This window comes from Lepidochelys kempii, chromosome 7, assembly GCF_965140265.1.
Source record: "Lepidochelys kempii isolate rLepKem1 chromosome 7, rLepKem1.hap2, whole genome shotgun sequence".
NCBI classification, from domain to species: Eukaryota; Metazoa; Chordata; order Testudines; family Cheloniidae; genus Lepidochelys; species Lepidochelys kempii.
In genome coordinates, this window is record NC_133262.1 from 46,742,261 (window position 1) to 46,766,930 (window position 24,670).

A 24,670-nucleotide genomic window follows, 5' to 3' on the forward strand; every position below is an offset into this window, starting at 1 on the left:
AGTCTAGAGCTTCATTCGGGATGAGCTGTCGGGGTTGGACTCTGGATGGCAGTCAGACAATTCTTGCGTGGGTTCTGCGTAACCTGTGTGCGAACTCCCTAGGCAGTCTGGTAGGGGGAGGGTGATCCAGGGTTGGGGGAAGGTGATGGGTTTGTTTGACTTTTCCTAGCTCTCGAGTCTCTCCTGCAATCTCCTGTCAGGATCAGCGTTCTGGCTGGGCCTGTGTTTTGTAAATATCTTTTATTTCAAATTATATTGCATGTTATGGCTGCAAACGTTCTGTAAACACATTTTGCTCTTCCTCTGAGAGTCTTTACAGCAGTAGAATTTAATACTTTGTTTTAAAATAGCTGTGCGGGTTAAGATCCACCCTGGATGTGTTTTTTTTTTTTTTTTTTTTGTTTAGTCCCTACATCTTAACAATAAAGCTAATAATTTAATTTGGAGAAAGCTGTTAGGGATAATAAATAGCTTCTGATTGCCTGACCCAATGTGAAAACATGGCTAACACTGTCTCGTAAATGCCCTCCATATACAAAATGTAACTATTAAATCACAAAGTAGGAAGCAGTCATATTGTCAGCCTGATGGGATGCATCAAGACAGAAAGACTGGAAGATCTGAGCTAGAAACAGAGTAGAGAGATGGCAAGTGACTCTTTTTAGGTAGGCTGGTTTGTTTGCTCAGTGTGTGCACCCATCTTAAACAAATGACTCCTCACTCTGATCCTTTCATCCATAAAACTGCATAACTCAGCTCAAAAGAGCCCAGGCTTTCCCTTGCTGTCCCATGTCTCTGGCTTCAGTTCTGATCCTCCAGTCCTGACACAGCCTGTATTGTCATGGTACGTTTCTTGTAGGCGTTATCATTAAACGGGCAGCCCTGGGGATGAGAGAAATGCCCAGTTCAGCTGTTTGAGGGGTTTCTTTAATAGCACCCATCACTGGAGCCTTATAGAGATTTGGAAATATTTGCGGTGTCTGGGCTTTAAGGTGATAAAGGCTTGTTTGATTAATTTCTGGTGAGTATTGTATTGAGAGGGAGGCAGAGATTCATAGATTAAAGCCAGAAGGGACCATTAGATCATCTGCTCTGACCTCATTTATCAGGCAGATAAATTTCCACATCTGCTGAGCAAGGGAAAATTGACCAGCTCCTTCAACAGAGACAAGGTGGCGGGGTGGACGTGAGAGCAGCGCTGTGAAATCCCACTGGCTGTATTGCCCTGCTCCATCTCCTAGCCACTCTGCTAGTTAGAGCCACGTCTACACTACCGGCACGACAGTGGCATGGTTACAGCACTGCAGCTGTGATGCTGTAGCAGAGGTGTTTCCCGCAGTGATGGAAGAGGTTTTTCCATTGCTGAAGTTGCTCTGCCTCTCCAAGCGGCAGGAGCTAGGGTGACAAAAAAAGCCTTCCATCCAGCTAGCTGCGTCCACAGCCGGGGTACGCAAGGGGACTCGGGATGTAGCTAGGCGGGTGGATCTCATTTTAAAGTATGCACTGGGCCTTGTTCTTACCTGCTCATGATCTGTCATCCCAACCTGAAGCTCTCGCCCACACTGCAGTTCCCCCATCCGAATTTCTGGTGGGCAGTGGGCTGTCTGTGAAGTGACATACAAAAGGCAGCAGCTCGTTTGTCTTTGCAAGCATCTAGCCAGAGGGGAGAGGCCAGGTCTTCCGATATGCTGTAATGCACAAAAAGAAAAGGAGGACTTGGGGCACCTTAGAGACTAACCAATTTATTTGAGCATGAGCTTTCGTGAGCTACAGCTCACTTCATCGGATGCATACCGTGCATCCGATGAAGTGAGCTGTAGCTCACGAAAGCTCAGCTCAAATAAATTGGTTAGTCTCTAAGGTGCCCCAAGTCCTCCTTTTCTTTTTGCGAATACAGACTAACACGGCTGTTACTCTGAAACTTGTAATGCACAAGTAAGCCTTGGCGGGGGCATGTGTGTCTCTGATTAGATCAGTGGGGCCCCCTCTTTGCCGGCAAATAGTAACAGGATTGTTCAGGGAATCTGTCTGCAGCAGCCCTGCTGTATGTTCAGTGGGGCAGGGCCTGAGGTTTCCTTTCTGCTCCTTCACACCCTGAGCTGGTGCCACCCTCTTCTCACCAGAGAGATTGATCGTGAGTCCTTGATGTCAGGTTGCTGTGCTGCAGCAGGACATTGTCAGCCGTTACTCCTCTGATCAACCACACTTGGAGTCGCTGCTTTGAAATCGGCCACGCTGGCATGGCGTCTTTGGCTGGCTGAGTTGGTCACGCCACGAGGAGCGATGGGATTCGGGGACTGTCCTGTCAATGGTTAACCGAAGCCTAGGAAAATCTTCTCCAATGCGCTGGGCTCTTCTTTCCACTAGCCCGAGCTGCCTTTGCCTTCCTGCTAGAGCTCAATTCCTTATCTGGCCCCCATCACACCTCACACCTTTATTGTATCTAACCTCCCTATAAGGCAGGGCCCTGCAATTATCCCCTTCCGCAGATGGGGAACACAGGGAGGTGAAATGACTTGCTCAAGGTCACCTAGGAAGTTGGTGGGGGAGCAGGGACTTGAACTTGGGCTGCCTAGGCTACTGCCCTAACCACTAGACCATCCTTCCCCATCCAGCTAACTCTAAGGCCTCCTAATATAATTGTTCCATGGCCTCACCATCGACTTGGTAATGCAATCAGCCTGACCAGGGAACTAACCCGAAGGCCACGGCTTAATGGTGCAACAGCAGCTGGGGGCTCCATCCCTCCGTAAGGTAGGACAAAAGAGTGACACAGCTCGCGTTGTATTTTCAGGCAGGAGGGGAGCCTGGGTAGGTCCATGACATGGAGAGGAGAGGAGCTGGGTGGAGGAGGGAGGTTGTTCTGTGCCTCCTGGTCGAGATGAGCCAGGGTGTGGGTGGAGTGACTATAAAGGGGATGCTTTGGGCAGACCGTCAAGCTGCCATGGCAGGGCAGTGTGGAGGAGGAGGGTTTGGCATAACCCGTCAGCCTGAGGGTGGCATCTCTGAACAGTGAGGAGCGAGCGTTGCTCCGGGGACCCTCCTCAGTGCTGAGTGAGGCGGCCTGCTGGCTTCCACCAGGGTCCCTCGGTTCTGGCTGCTGACGCCCTGTTAAAGTGGGGTGGAGAATGGGCAGTTGAAGAGCAGTTTGTTTTCTTTGCCTCATGTGGCGGGTTACCATGGCAATGCTAATATTATTTTCTCCTTCTGGAGGTGCCCAAAGGTGGAGTGAAATGAGCCTTATTAATTTCAGGGGATGCTAGCTTCTGCAGAGACCTCTCTCCTCCTCCTGCCTGGCCTTGGCATCTCTGGACTCAGGAGAGAGAAGTGCGGTCTATAAGCTCACACCAGCACAGGACCCAACCTGGATGTGGCTAGCGTGGTGTCAGAGCCTGAGCATCACCCGACTCTGACTCCTTGGGCACGTCCTTTCCCCTCTCTGCCTCACTTTCCCCAGGCCATAATACACAGCTTCATCAGCTTGGGGTAGTGCCCAGAATGTGCCAGGCACTTTCCAAGCACAGAGCCTGCTGTAGGCCGGCCCTGCAGAGTGAATGGAACAGGCTGCCAAGACCCATTCAGGTGAAGGGCAGGAGAACAGGGATGCTGGGAGATACTGTCCGTCAGTGTCTGCAAAGTGCTCCTGAAGGTGTGTGGGTCCTATTTAGCGTGAAGACCGCGCTGTACAATGGCTCTCACCCTTTGAGGCTGAGCTGTCTTTGCCAGGGTGCTGTACCGTCTGGGGCCAGGGCTATATGTGCTAGAGGGCTGATCTCTGCGCTGCTGCAGCGTGATTCATCTGCCTTGGCTTAGCTTCACGGGGGGCGTGAAATGAAAGTGAAAACAGGGCACCCTTTGGAGGTCGGTATGTGTGTGTGTGTTCGGGGTGGGGGGAGCAGGAATCCCCTCCCCACGATACACCAGTCACAACAGAGTCTGCGCTGGCTGCTGTGTTGTTGGGAACTCTGTGCTGCCCTTTGACTCCCTGGGACCTTGAGGTCAAAGATGGAGAAGGTCAGTGCTTTTAATCACGATGGGCGTTAGCATTTGTCAAAGGCCCTGACTCTCTTGCCTCCAGTCAGTATCTAGCCTTGTGGGCCAGTGGCTGGCTGCTCACCCTACAGGCCCCAAAGAGAGCCCTACAAGGATTGTGGCCCGTCAGAACTTGTCTAGGACAAAGACCCTTTCTCCTAGAATCTCTGTGGGGATTGGGCATCTGCTCCTGGCCCTGGGATCTAGCCCCAGCTTTGATCATTCCACTTGCTCCAAAGCCCCTGCAAGGAGCTGGCTCTCCAGCAGCCTGCACCAAGCCCTGTGTGGTGAGGTGGGCAGTGGGGAGCTCCCCCACTTCTCTGGCATTGGCCCGTTAGGTAATCCTGGAAGGGGAGAAACATCTGAACATTGGAGGGGTGGGCTTGCCATGCCCCCGAGGGCAAGGACTGTGTGTGAGCCCAAATCTGTCCTGTGTAGCTGTGCCACAGGGCAGCTGGCATTGCTGTGGGACCAGCTAGGGAAGCCCCTCTGAACATGACCATACTCAATGCTAAAAGCCCTGATATGCAGCTTGGGAGCATGCGGTAAAGGAGACCATGGAGAACACAGGCCCTGAGTGCATTTATCCCACTGGGGAACAGGGAGGGCTTTGATTGTTCGGTGGCTTCCACCATGGCTTCGCCCGATGTTGGCCTGACACAGGGGACCCCACAGCAGAGCCTAACACCTGGAGCTGGGGACAGAGGCTGAGCCTGGGATGGCTGGTGTAGGCTGGGTGGGGGACTGCAGCCTGAAGACTGCTGGCACTCTCTCTTGGCAGCTGCTAAGGATGCATCTGAGTCTTGTGGTCTGTGGTTGTCCAGCCTTGCGACAGAGAAGAGCATGCACTCCGAAATGTCCTGCGGTCATGGAGCCGAGGCGTACGGCTGAGAGCTGGCTGCCGAGTGACTGCCTACAGTCTTGAGCACCAGCATGCGTTCCAACGAGGGCGTTCTTCCTTCCATCCCGTGCCCCAGGCAGGGGCAGTTTGAGGCCCCAGCCCTGGGGACAGCACTTCCTTGCATAGAATCAGAGAAATGCGGGGCTGGACGGGACCTCGAGAGCAACACCAAGGAAATCTAGACCAGCCCTGGCAGGTGTTTGTTCAAACTGTTCTGAAAACCCACCAGTGACAGGGATTCCACAGCCTCCCTTGGAAGCCTGTTCCAGAGCTGAACTATCTTTATAGTTTGACAGTTTTTCCTAATACTGAACCTAACTCTCCCTTGCTGCAGATTAATCCCATTACTCCTTGTCCTACCGTCAGCGGAAACAGAAAACAATGGCTCACCATCTTCTTTGTAACAGCCCTTAATATATTTGCAGACCATGATCGTGTCCTCCCTCAGCCGTCTCTTCTCTAGACTAAACATGCCCACTTTGGCATTGCACAGTCCAAGTCTTCCAGCCTTCCCCTGCTGAGACCTATCCACTGTTGTCAAAAGACCCCGGGGAAGCCGGGTCAGTATTGCAGGGCTCCGTCATGCCCCAGTGCAACATCTGGGGGACTCCAAGCTCTGCCTGCTGCCTGGGGGTGTTTGGGCTCTGGGAGCAGGCTGCAGCCAGGTTCTCTTTATGACCTAACTGCTAATTTGTAATGAATCTGGTTCTAATAATGCAGTGGTGTTTATAGAATACACCGTAACTAAGGGGCTCATTAAATTGGAATGGGATGGGGGCTTGGGAGCTGTCGGCCAGAGCTCTGCTGGTGTTATTGCTCGGCTTGCTTTCCCAGACAGCAAGGAGGTGAGTGAAGTGAAACTGCACCGAGGAGAGGAAGGATGGTTTTGTGGCTGGGGACCCCGGGCTGGGACTTAGCAGACCTGGGTTCAATTTCTTTCTCTGCTACAGACTTCCTGTATGATGCTGGGCAAATCACTTGATGGCTCTGTGCCTCAGTTTCCTCATCTGTAGAATGGGGATAATACTTTGTCAATTTAGGCTGTCAGGTTTTCTGGGCCGTGACTTTGTACCATGCCTGGCGCGATGGAGCCCTGATCTCAGCTGTGGCCTCTCAGTGCTAATGTAACGTGAATATAAGTGAGGGGGCTGCCTCTGGCTTCCAGGGGATTAATTTGCATAACTTCTCCCACAATGCCTTGGGATGAATGTTTTCCTTTTTTTTTTTTTCCTGTCGGGGAATTAATACAATCAACTGTTTGGAATAAGCCACTGCAGCCCCTCCTTAGGCTAATGCCTGTGAGAGAGTGAGAGCCAAGGAGCGATTGGGCGGGGAGCCGATGGCAGAAAACTGGCTGAGGCTGGCTCTTAAGCGGCTGGGGGCGGGGGGCAGGATTCCTGGCAGCACTGGCAACCCAGATGAGGTCATCTCCATTATGCCAGCTGCAGGGACCAGTGGTGTGCAAAGCAAATGCCCGGTTGCGGGAAGGGGGATTATGTTGGGTCTGGCAGAGACTGAGATCAGGCTCCATTCCTGCTGCTGCCTCAATGAAAAGTGGTTGTGGGAAGGGATTTAGGAGACTGGCCAGGGATACATGTTTAAGTCAGGATGGAAAAGACAGAAGTGGGCGAGGACATGGAAAGGGGGAGACTGAGGAATCAAAGAGGGGCAGATGTAGCAGGGAACAGGGACTGTCTCTCTGCTGTGGATTTGTACAGCATCTAGCACACCAGCCTGGATCCCTAGTTGGGGTTCCCAGTGCTACTATATGGGATGCTGGAAGGCCAGTGCGATCAGTATGAGGGCCCAGGGACTGTGTTAAGCTGTGATGTCCTCTTGCATGGGAGGTTGATGGAGTTGGGCTGGGCGGGCTCCATAGATCTGGGACCACCCGTGCTCTCCCAGCTGAGCTCCTTGCAAGGAAAGGCAAGAAGCTGTATCTGCCATGCCCTTGCTTGAACCTGTAGCTGGCAGCGTTAAGGAGACGCTGTAGGAGCAGGGAGGGGAGGCAGGTGGATTTTGGTGAGCTGCCACCCACTGCTGCGGAAGCCCCCACCCCCTGCAGAAAAAACAAGGCACCCTGTAAACATAGGCCAGTCAGTAAAGGAGCCATCTGGAGGCTTAAGTGGAGTAAGGGGCTGATCTTTCACCGCTGAGAGCTGAGTCTTGTCCTACTTGAGATCATATGTGAGAGGAGGACTCTGATCATGCACGTCCCTGCCTCCCACTGGAGGCTTGATACATGCCAAACCCCAGGTTGTAGGAGGAGCCAGAACTGGCTGTCTCTGCTTAGGAGAGAGCCAGGCTGGGACACCAGGGGCTGCAGGGCAGGAGGGAGGGGCATTGGCAGGGACATGGGGGGCAGGGCAGCGCTGGAATGTAGCGGGTGTCACTACAGGGCTGTGGAGGGGCCCCGGGCTGGCATGTGGGGGGTACTGCAGGGCCATGGTGGGGGGCAGGACTGAAGTAACAAGGAGTTCAAGTCAGGATGGCGCATGTGGTGGGGAGTGGGCTGCAGGTCGGGCGCGGGGTGTGTGTGTGTGTGGGGGGGGGGGGGGCAGGTTGCAGGTCAGGACTGGAGCATCCAGGGCTGGGTTCCTCAGGGTTAGGACAGAGCCTGGTGCACAGCTGACACTCGCTACCCAGTCTGCCAGCTTGCTACACTCCTGTGCACCTGAGAGTTGTCCTTCCTCTGTCTCTAGGAAGCAACCTCTGTTCCAACCTGACCATCCCAGGCGCGGGGGACACACACCCGGGCTGTCCCAGGACGGGGGCTGGGTGCCTTTTCCCAACAGGATCCTGGCCCGTTTGGAAGGTGCCATGGCCCCTTGTCCTTGCCGTCCTGGTCAGCGTCGCCCCAGCATTGCCAGCTGATGGGTCAGTGACCTCTGGCAGGGGACCCTCTGGGGTGCAATGGGAGTGGGGGGATCCTCAGGACCCAGTGATCAGAACCGGCCTCCTCATGATGGGAGAGTGACAGGACCGTATAGGGGGCAGAATGGAGGGTACCCATGGGGTGTGTGTGGCGGGAGCCTGTTGCTCACCCCCCGCCCCAGCACAGCAGGGTGTGCTGCACCCTCTGTGCCCCTCTGGCCACTGGTAGCCACCAGGGGTGGGGCACCTCTGTCGACCTTGTGTTGGTTCAGTGAGCTGCTGGCCTGTGCACCTGGGGTGTGAATCCAAGAGAAGGCTGCGGGGAGGAGAGATCTGGGGATGCCCCGAGAAATCCAGGGGTCCCTGCCGTGTGGTAGTGATAGGGAGTCTGATACCTTTGGTGTGGTGAGGGAACCACTGGCATCCCGGGGGTGGGGGGAGGAGGAGCTGTGCAATGTGATGCCCAGGAGTGGGGGCAGGAATAAGGGGGCACCATGGGGGGCATCTGTGCAGTGTGATGCCACAAGGAGCCTGTGCGAGCTGAGGACGAGGTTGGGCAGGGGGACCAGGGGGTCAGAGCAGTACATGAGGCTCTGCCCTGTTGGAGGGGGCAAGACCATGAGCAGAGTCCCGTGTGCCCCTGCCATGTCCCCAGGGCTGGCCAAGGGTCGTCTAGGCCTCAGTGACCCTGACCCGACAGCAGTTTCTCATCCAGGGCTGACTCTGCTCCGGAAACACCCAGCCCTGAGCTGCACTTCGTGGCTGGGGAGCAGCTGGTGCCAGAGCCTGCAAGGACGAGGTGTGGCTCTGCTCTGGGTCATGGGCACCAAGGCTGGCTTTACCAGCCAAGAGCAGGGAGTGAGTCCACCGTGCTGGAAGGTGAAACCCTCACCGCTCCAGCGTCTGGTCCGTCGAGGCCATCTGAGCCAGGGCACCACGGTGGAGCTCTCAGCATAAGGGATGCACGCGGCGGGGTGGTCGGGCATGCACTGGGTGGTGGAGTTGGCAGGAATTCTCTGCTGCCAGTTCCAGGGAAACCACAGCAGAGCTGAGCTCTGTGGTCCTTACATGCTGTGCAGCAAGCCCGGCCCTTGGAGCCCTGTCACGCTTCCTTGCCCAGAGTCCCATTAGGAGTCTGGGAGCGTCAGCAGCTGTTTCTTGGCAGGAGGCTGCAGGCCAGGTCTTGGCATCTCCATAGAGGAGGATCTGCTTTGCCGCCAAGGCTGCGTGTGCTGGCCCAGGGGGTCTGAGGGCTCCCCTCTTCCGGCCCTGTTGGAAGGAGGGACTGATTTGGATGTGTGTGTGTCTGTGGGGTCTCTGTGCTGTGGTTTGGCAGTGATTTGGCAGGGCGAGTGTACAGACACAGCCAGGCAGCAGGGACTAGTTAACTTGCCCCAAGCTTTCAGCAAGCGATCAGGGAGAGATTGGGGGATGGGGGAGTGGGGAGAGAGGGGAAAATGGAGGGCAGAGAAAAGAGACTGGGGAAGGGAAGACAGGGAGGTGAGGAGATGAATAGAGGTGGGTGAGAAATGGGTATGGGAGAGGGAGTGAAAAAGGGGGGTGGGGAAGATTGCACAAAGAGAGAGAGGAAAGAAGAGAGATCAGGAAATCATGAGGAAGAAGAGAGGAGAGGAAAACAGAGCAGCTGAGCGAGGGGGGAAAAGGCCCTGAGGGTTATCTTATGCCTTCCACTCCCAAGGATTGCGAGGCCCTTTGCAGACTGAGCTCCAAATGCATCCACTGCTTGGGTGAAGCATATAATAGTCTACTGCAACATGACCCAAAAGGTTTGGCCAGGAAGTGATCTTTTCCCATTGAAACTACTGGGAGAATTCTTTGAGGTGGGCCCAATGTTGCTTGAGTTGGAACTGGGGCTAGGACCTGGGGGGAGGCGGTGGGGCCAGGGGGTTGACTGGATAAATGCCAAGGAATCTTCGATGATCACAAGTGCTCTGGCCTTTGGGCTCATATCTCTGAAGAGAGGTGGTGAGAGGGGAGAGGAATGGGATGGGGTCAGAGAAGTAGAGCAGGGGGAAGAGACAGGGACAAAAATGCAGGCTCTGTCCCTTGCCAGCTGTCTGTTCAGCTCTGGTGAAGAAATGAGAAATGGTGGGAGGGGAGTTGAAACAGAGAAATGAGAGGCCGTTGTGCCAGCAGTGTCAACCCATTGCATGAGCTTTTACCTCTGACTGTAGCTTAGGGGGGTCTCTCTCTCTGAAGGGTGTTAGGCACCGAAACAGAGGGGTGGCCATCAGCTCCCCCAAAATCATCATTCCCTGGAGAGAGAGTAGGTGGCGGCATAGCAGACCCGCGTGGCCATCCCCCCAGCCTCTGCAGGGCTCTCTTTCCTTTGGCTGACTGCGTGTGCTACGAAGCAGCCTGCGGCCTTGGCTCTGCCGCACTGTCGGTCGTGCCGGGGGAAGCTGCCCATTGCACTGTGGGTAAATTGTACTGCTGTGGAGGAAATCCAGGCGGTGGGACGTAAAAGCGGCAGCCTTGGGGTGTGCTCTCTCTGCTGCAGTCCCAGCTGGCAGGCCGGGCGCGGAGCATGTGTCCAGTCCCCTGGCTTCCCCTGGGAGAGAGGCTGTTAAGGGGAAGCGTCCTTTGTCGCCACAGTGCTGCAAGGAACGAAGCTACTCCTAGCCCCAAAGGAGACTGATTTCCCCTCCTTGGCAGCTCTGTCTTGCCAGCTGCATCAGGAGATCTAGCCAGAAGGCTGTGGTGTGCAGAGTACGGAGGAGGCTGATCTGCCAGCTTCGGCCTGCTCTCTCCCTCCAGGACTGGTGGGGATGTGTCGAACTTGGCTGCATAATGGGCTGTGGAGAACACTTCGGCACTGGCCAAAGGGGATGGACTTGGATGCCCTAATAGGTCTCATCCACCTGTAACTTCCCCACTGCTCTGCCCAGCCTGAAGGCAAGGCCTGTGCCTTTCTCATCTTCCCAGACTCCGCCCCTGGGCTTCTGGGGCAAGCCCTGAACTAATTGGATTCAATTAGCACCCCCCCCCCCACATACACTCTCCCCTGCGGTAATTGATTGCATGCAGGCCCTCCCTGCGGTAATTGATGGCATGCAGGCCCTCCCGTGCTCCTTTTTCCAGCTCTGACAGCTGGTGAAAGTGCTTCCCTGCTCCTCCAGTCCTGAAAGGATGCAGATGAGAGCTGGGATCCCAGCAGCCCTGGCACCCCATGATGGGGAATGAATCCTGGATGAGTGGGCAGGTAGCTGGACTGCCAAAGGGGCTCTGGGCAGGTTTCAGAGGGCTTGGCTCTGAGGTTTGGGCTGTCTCTAATGTAAATGAAAACCATTATAATAACTCTTTGCCCTAGAGCACCTGCCATCTTAGGGCCTCTAAGCCCTTTACTGATGTTAATGAACGAGACTTGAGGCTGGTATTATTGATCCCCCTTTCATGAGTGGGGAAACTGAGGCACGGAGGTGACTGAGGCCTCACAAAGAGTCAGGAGCAGAACTGAGGATAAATCCCAGGAGTCCCAATCCCCTGCCTTCACCACATGGATCATTTTAAAACAGGGGTGAACCCAGCACTTCGGTATCTCAGAAACCCTTCCCAAGGTGAGATGTCAGGGATGGTCCAGATCTCGTCTCGTCTCCTCCATACTGCTTAGAGCATTCCCAACTCAGTGACTGGGGAATGCCTAGAACAGACGGGAGGGAAAGGGTCACCGATGTCGGTATGCCAGTATAGCACCCGGTGTAGACATTCGTTCAGTTTAGGAAAGGCCTTTTTCAGTACAGCTTCAGCCATTTTCCAAGCCACGCAAGCTATAGCAGAAAGAGGCCACTTATACCAGAATGAGACAGTTCACCCAGGTTATACAGGGATGTCCTTAGGCGTATGCAGCATATACGGCTGTGTAGGGCACCCGCAAATTTGGGGCACCACTGGGACCGTAGATGCCCACTTCTCATCTTGCCAGGGGGTGCTCCCACACACCCAGCACGTGCTGCAGTCTCCTTACTAGGCAGAGCTGTTTTCACAGAGCCAAATGCGCTGGCATAGGGGCACCAGTTTAATAATACTGCATAGGGTCCCATAAATCCTCAGGACGGCCCTGAGGTTACACCTGTATAACTGTAAACTATCAATGCTGCAGTAGAACCTCTGTAGTTCAGACACTTACCACAGAGGGGTTCTTCCATCCCGGTAGTAAATCTACCTCTCCGAGAGGCGGCACCAAGGTCGACAAAAGAATTCTTCCTACAACCTAGTGGTGTCTACGTCTGGGCTTTGGTCAGTTTAACTGCATCACATGGTGTGAATTTTTTCCCAGCATTAAGCAAACTCTGTAGTGTAGACCAGTCTTGTAGGACCATTCCTAGGGCCACTTCCCATCCCTCTGGCAATGTGAAGGTTCCTTAAAGTGGGCAAGAATTACAGAGACACCCATTGAAAGTGGCATCAGTGTAAATGAGAATGAGCCCTGTAGTGTGTTACCTCCATGCTGCATTGGGATAAATAACTGCCAAGCTGCAGGTTTCAGAGTAACAGCCGTGTTAGTCTGTATTCGCAAAAAGAAAAGGAGTACTTGTGGCACCTTAGAGACTAACCAATTTATTTGAGCATAAGCTTTCGTGAGCATGTAGCTCACGAAAGCTTATGCTCAAATAAATTGGTTAGTCTCTAAGGTGCCACAAGTATTCCTTTTCTTTTTGCCAAGCTGCAGAGCACCGGGGGCTTGAACTCCTGAACAGATGGCCTAATTTTCAGAGGCTGCATGCACTCCACTGCCTCACTGAAGTCTCAGCCTCTCTAATGATTGGGCCATGTTTATTCTGGTGCCCAGCTGGGGCTGCGGGTATCTGATGTTAAAATGCTTATGTTTGACTCCCTCACAGAATGGGACCATGTATGCTACCCGCCCATCCTTACCATGGGATTCAAGGACATACCCCCAATTATAAATCATTATCAAAACGTTTCAGATCTGAGTTCCTAGCTAGGACATGGGAGCTGATTAAAACAGGAAGGAAATCTAAACTTTACTTTCCCTGGGAATGCTGTTTGTTTAGTATTTGCACTTCACCAGGTTGGTGGTTGAAACTAAGCTGGTTAGTTTCTTATTATGTTTTGAATCAGTTTCACTTTGGATTTCTCCTACACTAGCACAAGACTGCAGTTGTGTTCGGTTTTCTAGCCTTGTTGTGGAAGTTTTTGCTATCAGAAGAATATATTCAATGTCATGAGAGGGGGGGAACATCCTCAAATATGAGATTTTTTTTTCATATTAAGGTTTGTAAATATCTGCATACTCAATGCCTGCAAGAAACTAAATGACTCAGTCATCTACTGGTTTGTTTCATTTTCTGGTGAGTTGTTTTTGTAGAGGAAAGGCTGACTGTTTGGAAGGATGGACATATGGATGCTGGAATAGAAGCAAGGGATTATTAAATTGAGAGATGAGGTGGCCAAATGGTGGAATGTTGACAAAGAGAAAGGGATTTAAGGAGTGGGTAATTTATAGTGCTTGGGAGGGGGAAAGGCAATGTTGCCAGCTGTTAGGTTTTTACGCGAGTCTTGTTGTATGTGGTGTTTTTTCTTAGAGCTTCAGATCCTGGAGTCATGGGGTTATGAGAGAATCTCAGTTTTCATCTAAATTTTAAAAAAGTAAGTTTCTAGCCCTGGGCTGTGGAGTAAAGCTTGAAAATGTGATCTGTGTGCGCTTGGAAGGCAAAGGAAAAGACCCCAACTTTTTTGTAGTTCTCGTGATTTTTAACTCAATCTCGTGATGTTGCTCACGATTTTTGAACACTTGGGGTTGGCGGTGGTGGAAATCTAACAAGATGTGCCCCTATGAACAACTTGACCACAGTGTGTATGTCGTATCCGGTTCCCCAGGCCCTTCCCCTGCCTTGTTCTTTGTACTCCAAGCTGTATGCTCTTTGGGGGGGAGAGGGTCTCTCCACCTCTGTTTGTAAAATGCCTCCTTAGCACATTGACTTCAGCTGAAGTGGTGAGTTGTCAGCACCTGTGAAAACTACCCAGGCCCCACGTATCTTGTATTGGGCACCCCAAAATGGAGGCATCCCCGGCCAGAGGCTCCTTTTGGAAAATGGTGGCTCTAGTCACTTGCACAAGATGATGAGAGTCAATGGCAAAGCTGGGCTAGTGGAAGGATGGTCCAGTGGTTAGGGCCCTAGCCAGCCACTTGGAAGACCTACGTTCAATTCCCTGCTCTGCCACAGATGTCCTGGATGACCTCAGGCAAGTCACTTAGTGTCTCTGTGACTCAGTTTCTCAGTTGTAAAATGGAGATAACAGCCTGGCCCTGCCTCACAGGGCCCAAGGCCAGAAAGAATGTGAGGTGTTCAGAGACTGCAGTGAGGGGGGCCATACTAAATAGCTTAGACAGAAGCTTTCCCCTTTCTTTGATACCCGCACTGTGCTGCTCCCTGAGCGAGCGGGATATCCACCTGTTGCTAGGATGGGTGAGTGTAAAACCCAACCCAGACAGACAAGCTAGTGGACGGAGCAGCATTAGCTATCTTTTTGTTGCCCCTTAGTATAGTGCTTGGGGCTGAATTAGCAGCCCGGCAGTGATCCACAAGACAGGGACAGCATGGGCGCTGGCCATAAAACCTGCTTCCTGCAAGCCACTAGATCCCTGACCTGGCCGCACCCGTTCTAGGCATGAGTGGGTAGGTCAGGCCTTGGGATCCTTTCAGTCTCTTGGCAGCCATGGTCAGCACAGGATGAGCTTCCAGGGGGAAATCGGCCGACACCTCCTCCCTCTCCCTCCTCCCCCCACCCCCCAGGCTCATTGTTTTTACCCTGCTGTCTCCTTCCTTTTCAAGGAAGAAATGTGTCCTCTTGGGCCTGCGGGAGGGAAGGCAGGCTGCTGCCGGGATGCGGGTTGGCTGATGGGGCAATACTGGAGGAGAGCAGGGAAGAAATCTGCCTTTCCTCGCACTCCTCCCCCCGCCACGGACCGAATCCGTCTCCGATGTAACTGTGCAGGATTCCGTGGCGTCCCCGCGGGGCCTGACTAACCCCGCTGCCTCTGCCAGCTCGGTAGGGGAGAGAGCACAGAAGCCGCAGAGAATTCAATCCCAGAGAGCGGCAGCTGCTGGGGAAGTCCTTGGGAAGGCGGGTCTCCCCCATCTCTTGCTCTGTGGCAGTCCCTCGCCTTGCAAGGAGCTGGGTGGAGCCCTGCCTGTATAAAACTTCCCAGTAGACGCCTTGGAGCCAGCCGCTGGTGGCAGGCGGGCTGGGGAAGGCTGCACGAGCGCATATTGGCCAGCTGGGCTCTTCGCAGCCGTCTCTCCCTGGACGGCGTTGCGGGGGGGAGTCGGCAAGGAATCCCATTGAGTTCCAGGCCAGGGGGGCCTCGAAAGGAAGAGCCCAGCAGCACGTGAGCATGGAGCGGAGCTGCCTCTCCCAGCTCCTGGCAAGCTGGTGGCTCTTTTGGAATCTCTTCGCCAGCTGCCAAGGCACCAAGGGGAGCGTGCCCAGACTCCGCCTGTCTTATAAAGGTAATTCGCAGGGGTGGTGTCGGCACGATGGTCCCAGGATATTAGAGAGACGAGGTGGGCCAGGCACTCTCTTCCCCAGGTCCGAAGAAGAGCGCCATGTAAGCTCGACAGCTTGTCTCTCTCACCAGCAGAGGTTGGTTCAATATGGGATATTACCTCCCCCCGCCTTGTCTCCCTTGCAAAGGTAATACTGCTTACGGAGCTGTATTGAGGGGAGCTGCTGCATGCTCTCTCTCTGGGGATGGTGGTGAGGATCTAAAGCTGAAAGCCGCACCAGGCTGCCCCCTGGCTCTCCTCCCACTTTTGACTTGGCACTTGCTGGCTTCATGTGCTTATGCCTGGGTCTGAACAAGTGCTGGGGCATGCGCTGACCTGATCGGAGCGATCTCCAGCGCCTTGGGGATAGGGAGGAGGTGTTGGTGGATGGGGAGGGGGGGATTTCGGGCTCCTGCAGGAAATAATGCCAGCTGGATGTGGGGATGGGTTTGTGCGGCAATGAAGGTGCAGGGAGGTGATAATGAACAACTGGGCAGGTGTGAGGTGGTGTGGGTTTGAGCAAGGGTGTACATTTCACTGTGGTGTCCCCTGGCTCTCCTAACCCCATCTCAGCCCAATTACACTGAGATCTTTTGAGGGCAGAGTGAGAGTGTTGGCAATTAACTCCTTCACTCCTCCCTCTGGGTGTACACTATGCCTGACAAATTAGCCCCCTCGACCCTGTGGTTGTACCGGTGTGTAAACTGCATGCGTGTATTCAAACTCTCGGCGCCCTGTGGAACTGCAGAGCATCCTGTGGGAGTCTGACACATGGCACTTACTGGGTTAGTTACAGCGGGGTATGTGTGTTGGGGAGTGTTAAGATTTATAAATGGTCTGCCCTGTTTGCCCTCACTGCCCCCGGGGGTCTGCTGCCCCTCTTGTGGTTGGAATGGGAACAAGAAGCGAGTTCCTGCAATGACTGAGGGGTGGTGAACCCTTCCCCGACATGCTGGGAAATGTCATTCTCTCATTTCGTAGCGGTGGGCAGTGGCTCAAACAGGGCGGGCAGTGGCCCCACCTGCCTCCAGGCACTGCCAGGCTTTGCTTGCCCCCAGACTGCACAGGGGTCTATCTCAATGGCTAACCTAGCAGCCATAGGCCAACTGAGATTGTAGCCATCTGTGGGGAGAGTGTCTGCTACCCTGCACATCTGTGTTACCTGTGAGACTCCCTCTCTCTGGTGTGCCCTGCTGGGATGGAATGGTGCCCGGGTCAGGATTAATGCCTAAATGAAGGGATCCTGATTTGAAACGATCCCCCAACCTGGCTAACATGAGTGCTACCAGCCTTGGTCCCTCGTCCTTCTTCATCCCCAGGGTGAGACTATGCGTGTGGTGGGTCCCTGGGGGACCCACAGTGCAGTGATCAGTTTGCAAGGCTGCATGCAGGTAATGGGACCGTGGGTAACTGGAGGATTTGGGGCTGTTCCTGTCCTGCATGGGTGCGGGAACACCTTGAAATTGAGAGCAGGAGCTTGGTGTAAAAGGGGAGCTGACGGCTTTCAGGGCATGTCTGTATTGCATGCAGCACTTGTAGATACTCCAGCTAGCTTTGATCCAGCTTGCTCCAGTAACAATAGCAGTGAAGCTGTGGCCACGGACACAGCCAGTGTCTTGGGCTGTGCTGGAGCGGCTTCACTGCTATTGTTACTCAAGCTAACTTTGATCTTGATCAAAGTTAGCTGGGCTATATCTCCATGTGCTGCAGTCTTGCCTCCCATTGAAGTGTAGACATGTATCCTCTGTGCCCTGTCTGCAGCCAGCACCCCCTTGTGACCAGTGTCTGGTACTGCAGCCAGAGCAGCCTGGTTCTCAGCATTCTGCCCAGAGAAGGCTCTTTCTAACGCACATGCTGTGTGCCAGCCCCACTCCAGAAGGAGCAGGAGGAATGTTGCTCACTGGACTGGCAGGTGCGAGCGACCTTCCTGGAGCTCCTTGCCCCAGCGCTGGGTACGTGTGAGAATGGCATGCAAGGCTGGCACCTTGTCGTTAGCCAGCATTCCCCTGTATCGCCCGATGCTTCCCTGGGATGTGCAGCGGCTTGATTCACACCCCTTGTGCGACACTGGGAAACTGCCAAGGGTGGGCTCTCTCTGGCCATCAGAGATGCTTCTTCCTTTTGCTGCAGCTGGAAACACCTCAAGAATGGCCTTTGCCATGGAGTTTTGCAGGCTTGTGTTGATTGGAGCTAGGAGCGGGACAGAGGCAAAACAGCTGGGGTTGGAGTTGCAGCTGGAGGGTTAGGCTGGCTTTTATTTTTCCCCTTTTCTGGGCCTGCTCCTAGTAAGTCAAACTCCCATTGACTCTGGTATGAGCAGACACAGGCTTGGGGTCGTGGGCACTTGGGGGCATGTGGTACCGCTGAAGAGGCACTGTCTGTGGCCAGTGCCGATGGGGGACTCTGGTTGGGGACTGCAGATCAAATTGCATTAGATGGGAGATTTCTGATATTGTGGCTAGCCAATATAGTCCCTCCCTCCTGGCCTCCCAACCCTCAAAAAGACAGGGAGGGGTAGGATTCGGGAAAGTCCAGCTGGGAGAGTGGTGGAAACAGAAGAGCTGGCTCGAGTCTCTTGCGGGTTTGCTGCACACTGCCCCAGAGGACGGATGTCAGGGTGGCTGTGACCCAAGTCGCTGTGGATCTGGTGGCTAACGGCCCACAGAGCTGGGGAAAGTGATTCTGCTGTTTACAGCAACTTGCTTCCTTGTAGATCTGGACTCGGTGGGGAGGCTGACTTGGCCTTTGGCTCAGAGCTCCTCTGTCCAGGGTGGAATGTCAAGGCTCTCTCTCCTTAGGTGGCCACTTGCATAGATGTGAGCTACAGGCGGAAGAAGGAGAGGTTCCCCTGAAAACCATGAATGGCTCAGTTTGTGGGGGGAGCGGAGGGAAGGATGTGGAACTGCTCAGGGGTGGCTGCCCTGCTCTGCTCCTCTGAATCCCAGTGGCAGTAAAGCACTAAGCCAGGAACGTTGCCTTACTCCATATACTGGGCCATGCATACCTGGTCTGGGGTAGGCCAGGGGAGGTGGAGACCAGAATTATCCTACTCTGAACCTAGTCCCATACCTGCTACTTGCTTAGGGAGTGGGGAGGGAAATGGAGCACATGGAGACCCCTGTTCTGGGAAGCTGTCCTACTGGGACTCAAAGAACTGAGGGTGTTGAACTGGTTCCTGCTGTTTGAGCAGGGGACGTTGTTACCGTGCACATGGCAGCTGCCATGCCCATGTCCTGGCTGACACCAGTCAGTGTCTGGGTCTTGTGCAGTACTGTCCCATGGGAGGATAGCTCTTCCTGAGCCCGGCTGTTAAACAGCGTATGTCCTTAAGCCTGAGAAATCAGAGCAGTGTGGCCTAGTGGATGGAGCACTGAACTGGGATGCACGAGCCCTGAGTTCTATTTCTGGCTCTGTCACTGGCATGCTGTGTCTCTGTCACTGGCGTGCTTTGGCTAAGTCACATGACCTCCCTGTGCCTCAGTTTCCCATCTGTAAAATGGGGATAATGAGTCTGACCTCCTTTGTGAAGTGCTGAGAGATCTGCTGATGAAAAGTGCTAGATGTGAGCTAGGGATTATAATTGTATCTGAGCAACTTTATTTGCTGGGTAACATTTTCAAAAAGTGCCTGAGTGCATGAGTCATTTTGAAAATGAGACCTATGCTCCTAAGTCACTTGAAAATGATACCCATTTCTTAGGCATAGGAGCATCTTCTCCTTTACTGCAGCTTAACTCAATAATTTCCTGCAGCTGTGAGTTCCACAAGTTAAATGTGTTGCATTTAAAAACAATCTTTTTCTCCCTCCCCCTTTAAATGTACTACCTTTGAAATGTATCTAGTTACTAATTAACCTTACCTTTGAAATGTATCCCTAATTAACCTTCCTGTACTGGTCCCCACCCCAGAGAATTTGCAGTCTAAAAGACAAACCATCTGGCACTGAAGGGGATCTATGATAGAAGGATGTAGGCAAATCTTAGCCATTCAGGAGCAGCAATCTCAGCTCCCCACCTGCCAAATGATTATCAGCTGGCAGCTTTCTCTGTGGATCAAGGCAGAGGGGAGTTTCCAGGGGGGCCTTGAAGGAGGATAAGTTGTTGGCTTTCAGGATTTTTGCCTGGGAGCTTTTCCCACACAGAAGGGTAGGTGGGAGTAATGGGCTGGCTTTCTCTGTGCTGCCTTCGTCATTGCTTTATGAGGAGTGCTGCGTGGGGAAATCTGCCAGGGTGACCGTGAGAATCTCCTGCTTAAAAAATAAACTCCAGCGCGGAAAGATTAGCTGTCTAAAAATAGACTACAAGGGAAAGGAAGCTGGGAGGGCTAGAGGTGCGAGGGAGGCCGCAGTGGCGTCCTAGGCAGACTGGAGGTGAGGCTGTTTTGGCTTCGCTGCTTTGAAGGAAGGCAAATCAAACAGCCCCTTTAGTGTGGAAAGTGACACATTGTGGTCTGTGCAGCACGTCTTGCTGTGGGATCCTGCCCAGACTTCCCTGCTGCTCGGCACTTCAGGGGTGCGCCCCATGGCTCCCGCCACCCCTATTCGCCACCCTGCTTGGGGGTGTTTCTGGTTCCACATAGAGGTGAAAGGCAGGTGGCTCCAGAGCTCTGGGGTGGGGGGTCTGGCTACCTTCCAGGGAAAGGCTGCTGTGCGGGGTACATGCTAAAGGGTGGAGGTGAGCAGGGCTGTCAGCCAGTGGGAGACAAAGCAGGTTTATGTCAGGGACGGGGCAGGGGAGGCTCTGGGAGGGAGTGCCCGGCAGTGTGTATGGGGGGGATGCTGGCTGGTAGCTACAAAGGGCAGGAAGCGTTTGAGCCTCTCCTTTCTAGAGGCAGTTGAACTCTCCTCTCCTACTTGGCTGTGAACGTGTCAGGCCAGTCTTAACCCTGGTGTAACTGCTGAACTCAGAGGAGTTACCCCAGGGCTGGAGCTGGCTCATGTGCAATGAGGTTGAACACGAGCCACCTTGCTTCCCCATCCCCAAGGGGCTAATCCACTCAGCTGTGAGCCAGCCAAATAGTTCCTGAACTTGAGCGTGTTGTCAGGCCATCCTACTGCAGAGAGTTCCCACCGTATCTCCTGCTTCCAGCAGGGAGCCATGCCATTGTACAGGATGGACACACGGACGCTGCTGGCATGCTGGCCCAATGCTGCATGGTTCCCAGGTCTCAGCCAGTCACCTGGGGCCGAACTCTTGGTTACACCCGTTGGCTTTAAGGAGCCTGCACTGGTGTGAGTGGGAGGGGAATGTGGCTCTGGGGAATGAGGAGGCTGCAAGGTAGCACCCTGCCTTTCTCTCTGGAGTGGGGATCATGGGACTTAGGGGACTCGCGTAGGGATAAATGGGTGTGACCCTCCGAATGGGGGGCTCCGGTCCCAGAGCTGATGGGCTGTTCCTGAACACGTGGCAGATCGACTGAGCTCCGTTTCTCTCGCTGGGGCTGCCTGGACTGTCTCTCTCAGCCTCCCTCCAGGTGCTTTGGCTCTTTTGCATCTTGTGCCCCGGGCTGCTTCAAGGACAGAGAGCCAAGCAGCCAAAGCACAGGCCAGCGCACCCGGGGTTGGTTCTCATGGGATTTCAGGCTGGTGCTGTTGACAATCCTGCCCCAGAGCAGCTGTCGCTGATAAATGCTCCCAGGGGATGGAGCTGGCCTAAGCCAGTTAGAAGATCCACTGGGAGAGGACAAAGTGTGAGCCCAGTGAGAGGAGAACCATCAGAACTGGGCACCACTGTCCACCTGGGGTGGACTGAGTGCAGCACCTGTGTGGTGGGGACCTGAATTGGATTTCCATTTCCTAATGGAGAGGACTCTGTGTAGGGAGAAAACGAGCTGGAATCCTGTGCCCGCCTGGAGTGGACTCTGGATACATCCCGTAAGAGGAGGGGAAGAACCTGGACTGGATTCCTGTGATCGCTTGCAAAGGAATGTGGCTCCTGGCCCGTCCCACCGGCCTGTGGTTGCTAGCGCAACGATGTATCCCCTTGATTTATGTGCACAACATGCTGCAGCTCGTCAGTCAGAAACAGACCCACAAAAAACAAACTGTCCTTGATTTGATGCCCGCAGAGCCTGGGAACCTCCCGCTTGGCAAAGACCCCAGCAGGGCAGCTCCCAGAGCCCGGCACCTCCTGGATGGGGAGGGTGCTGCAGAAATGTGCAGGGGAGTTTGGAAGAGTGTTGCCCTGGAAATTCCAAGGGCTGTATCCCTGTGCTTTGTAATTGCAAGCAGCATGCTGCTAGGAAGAGAGCAGCTCCTACGGAGCACAAATGCTCTTTGGCCTGGGGGTGGGGGGGGCGAACCTCTTGCCCGGACCCAGTGCAGCTGGCAAAAGAAGGAGACTCTTGGGCAGGGTGGCATGAACCAGCTGGCTCCAGCGCCATCGTCACTTCCCCACCCACCCTGGCAGGAAATACTGGAGCGGGTTTGGAGCCCTGCAATTATTGGTGCTTTGGACGCCTTTCCTCCTGCCTGGGGATGTGCTCGGAGCTTTCCCGCAGCTCTCCGCAGGGAGCCGTTGGTTGTAAAGCAGGACGGCTGTTGCTGTCGCCAGCTGTGCGTACACATGTTGTATTGTGCCTGCTTGTCCCCTGGCTGGTTGAAGTGGGGCCCCCTGTAGTGCTATGCTCACTGGCAACCCCTGCTGGGGAGGGCAGAGCGGATCAGCTGCAGGCCTGCTCCATCGCAGCTCTCAGTAGCTAAACAGCCCCTCGACTCCCAGTCTATTATGTGGGCCATATTGCCTCCTCCCCATGGCTGCAGTGACCCCTGCTGGCAAGCATTACCAACAGTGGGCCCTCTCCATTGCTGAACTCGGCTAATCCACCACTCTGGTCCACCTGGGTCTAAAACAGATCTGATGGGATTTATTTCCCCTTTCTTCCCTATGTTCCCCACCCCCTCTCTTTTCCCAGCTGCCCAAGCACGTTGCTCAGCCCCTGAATCTCTTTGCTTTGCAATGATGACATTAGAGAATCCAGAAGTGAACCAGAACAACTCTAGTACTGCAGTGAGGGTTGAGACTCGCTGTTTAACAGTTGGTTTTTCTAGACACTCTCAAATCCCCACCCTGATGTAGATTGCTCTGCAGATTGCCCTGCCTAGTCATGGCCCTGCCAAAGGGCACTCTTCATTGCCTCAGCTATGCAAGCCGCTCCGTTGCCAGTTGGACACGTTTGTCCATTGGAACAGCCAATTGCTGGCCCGGCCAGGATTAATCTCTACGGCTGAGCTGTGATTTTTGAGAAGCACTAATTAATGGAGCCTTCTAGTTCCCCTTGGGAAGTGGGTCAATATCATTCATGTTACCCTGGAGGAGCTGCCGTGCAGGGTGGGGAGGTGACTTGCCTGGAGTCCCACAGCAAGTCTGGCAGACAGGAAGAGATCCCAGGAGTCCTGAGTCCCAGTGCCTGGCTGGAAACATTTTCTGTAGTTAAAAGAAACTCCCATCAGGGCTGCTCTCCTGCTACTCAGGGAAGCAGCATAACTCCAGTGGCTGGCAATAGGGGGAATATAGTCTCTTCTGTGGCTAGCTGGGAGTTTCCTGCTAGGAGGCTGTGATTGGCTGGAACAGGGAGCCAGAGTAGCCTTTTCGAAGAACAGAGCCCATTGTGCAACAATCAGAGGTGATGCCAAAGCCTGCTGGAGTGCCTGGAGCCTGAATCTGGCTGGCTAGGGGGAGGGAAGGAAGCTGTCCCAGCCCTTGGTGCTGTGGAAGCAGTTAGTTCTCCCTGGTGCATGGGCTGCATGGAACAAAGCATTCACTGCACCTTCTCACTCCTCCCTGCAGCTTCCTTCCTGGGGGGGGTGTGCCCAGTGCCAGGGCACCACCAACTGTGTGGCTGGGAAGGTCCTGCTTCTCCCCCACCTTCTTAAGGTGCCCCTGCCTGTTTACAGCAGGTTCATAGGGCTGGCTGGGTGCTGAGCTGCTGCTTCCTCTGGAGAGCGATAGGCTGTTGCCTCCGTGGGAAAGATGGCTGAGATTCTCAGAGCTGATGGATTCGTGCACCCCACTGAAATTTACAGGAGCTGGGCAGCGAAATCCTTCAGGCAGCATGTGCTTTCAGCATGTCAGCCTGTGCTTTCCCCCTCTGTGCCACCAGCCTTTATAGCGAGAGGCAGCATGGGCAGACCCAGGAATCCTGGGCTTCTTGCCACTCGCTTGCTGTGTAATCCTGGGTCTGAGACTGCATGGCCTACAGGAGCCAGCCCTGGCCTTGGAATCAGGAGAGCCTGAGTTCTAGTCCAGGGTTGGTTACTGACAAACTCTGCCCTGGTGCGAGCCATTTCTCCTCCCATCCTTTGCCTGTTTTTTAGGGGCCCTCCAGGTGCTACTGTAATTAGTAATGTAGTACGGTGCCTCTGTTTCCCCACCAGTGAAGTGATGAGAGCAACGCTCCCCGTGCGGATGTGAGCTTGACTTAGTTAACAGCTGGAAAGCACTCAAAATGTATAAGACCAGCTCCTCGGCTGGAGTAAATTAAGGGCTGATTGGAGATTTACGCCATCAAATGCTACACGGTGACACTGCTCTTGTTCCAACCTGTGCGTCTTGTCGTCCTGCAATAATTCAGCCAAAACCTGGGGTCCAATCCTGTGGTTCCTGCTTTGTCCTCCCCAGGCAAAGCTCCCATCAGCCCATGGGAGTTGTAGCTGAGTATGGGCTGCAGGCTTGGGCATGTAGTTATGAGGTGGTGAAGTCAGGGAATTCCAAGGGAAAGGCACTGTAGTAATGAAAACTCTGCGTGTATGCATTATTGTAGAGGGTTGAATTACATGGGGATCCCAATGCTCTGCTGCTTGTATCATGCCAGCAGAGAACTGGCCAGTCAGGGCAGAGATCTGGCTAGGAGAAAGGGGTTGGCACCTAGGCACTCCCTGCTGTCAAAGTTTCTCTCTGGAGGGGGCAGACTGACGAAGTGCATGGCTTACAGGGCCCCGTGTCCCAGTACCTTAATACTGCGTCACTCCTATAGAAGGATCTCAAAGCCTAGCAGTGTCAGTACCATTATCTTCATTTTATAGATGGGGAAACTGAAGCATGGAGGTGCCATGACCTGCCCAAGGTCACCCAGAGAGGGCATAATAGAGCCTGGACTTAAACTCACGTTTATTGACTCCCTCTTCCATGCTGTGATTGCATCCCGTATTGCCACAGACTTGGCAAGCGGGCTCTGGCTTTGTGTTCTTTGCAGGATCAAGAGGGGCCAGAGGCTGGTTCCCAGTGAGGGAGGTACTGGGAGTGCGTGTGGTGTGAATGATGTTCCCATGGCTGGGACTGGCAAAGGCAACATCCCTCTCACCCCATGAACCTGCCATAGCTGTCCTGAGTCCT

General features: G+C 54.0%; 1 protein-coding gene across 1 annotated transcript in view; it reads left to right on the top strand.

Annotated features, from left to right (window-relative positions):
- The first annotated feature begins 14,967 nt into the window (after nucleotides 1-14,967).
- Nucleotides 14,968-24,670, top strand: part of SEMA3G (semaphorin 3G) — a 67,320-nt gene continuing 57,617 nt past the window's right edge. The window contains exon 1 of the mRNA XM_073352540.1: nucleotides 14,968-15,303. Coding sequence (XP_073208641.1) covers nucleotides 15,189-15,303 — 115 coding nt within the window. The 5' untranslated portion in view covers nucleotides 14,968-15,188. The remainder of the gene's footprint in view (nucleotides 15,304-24,670) is intronic.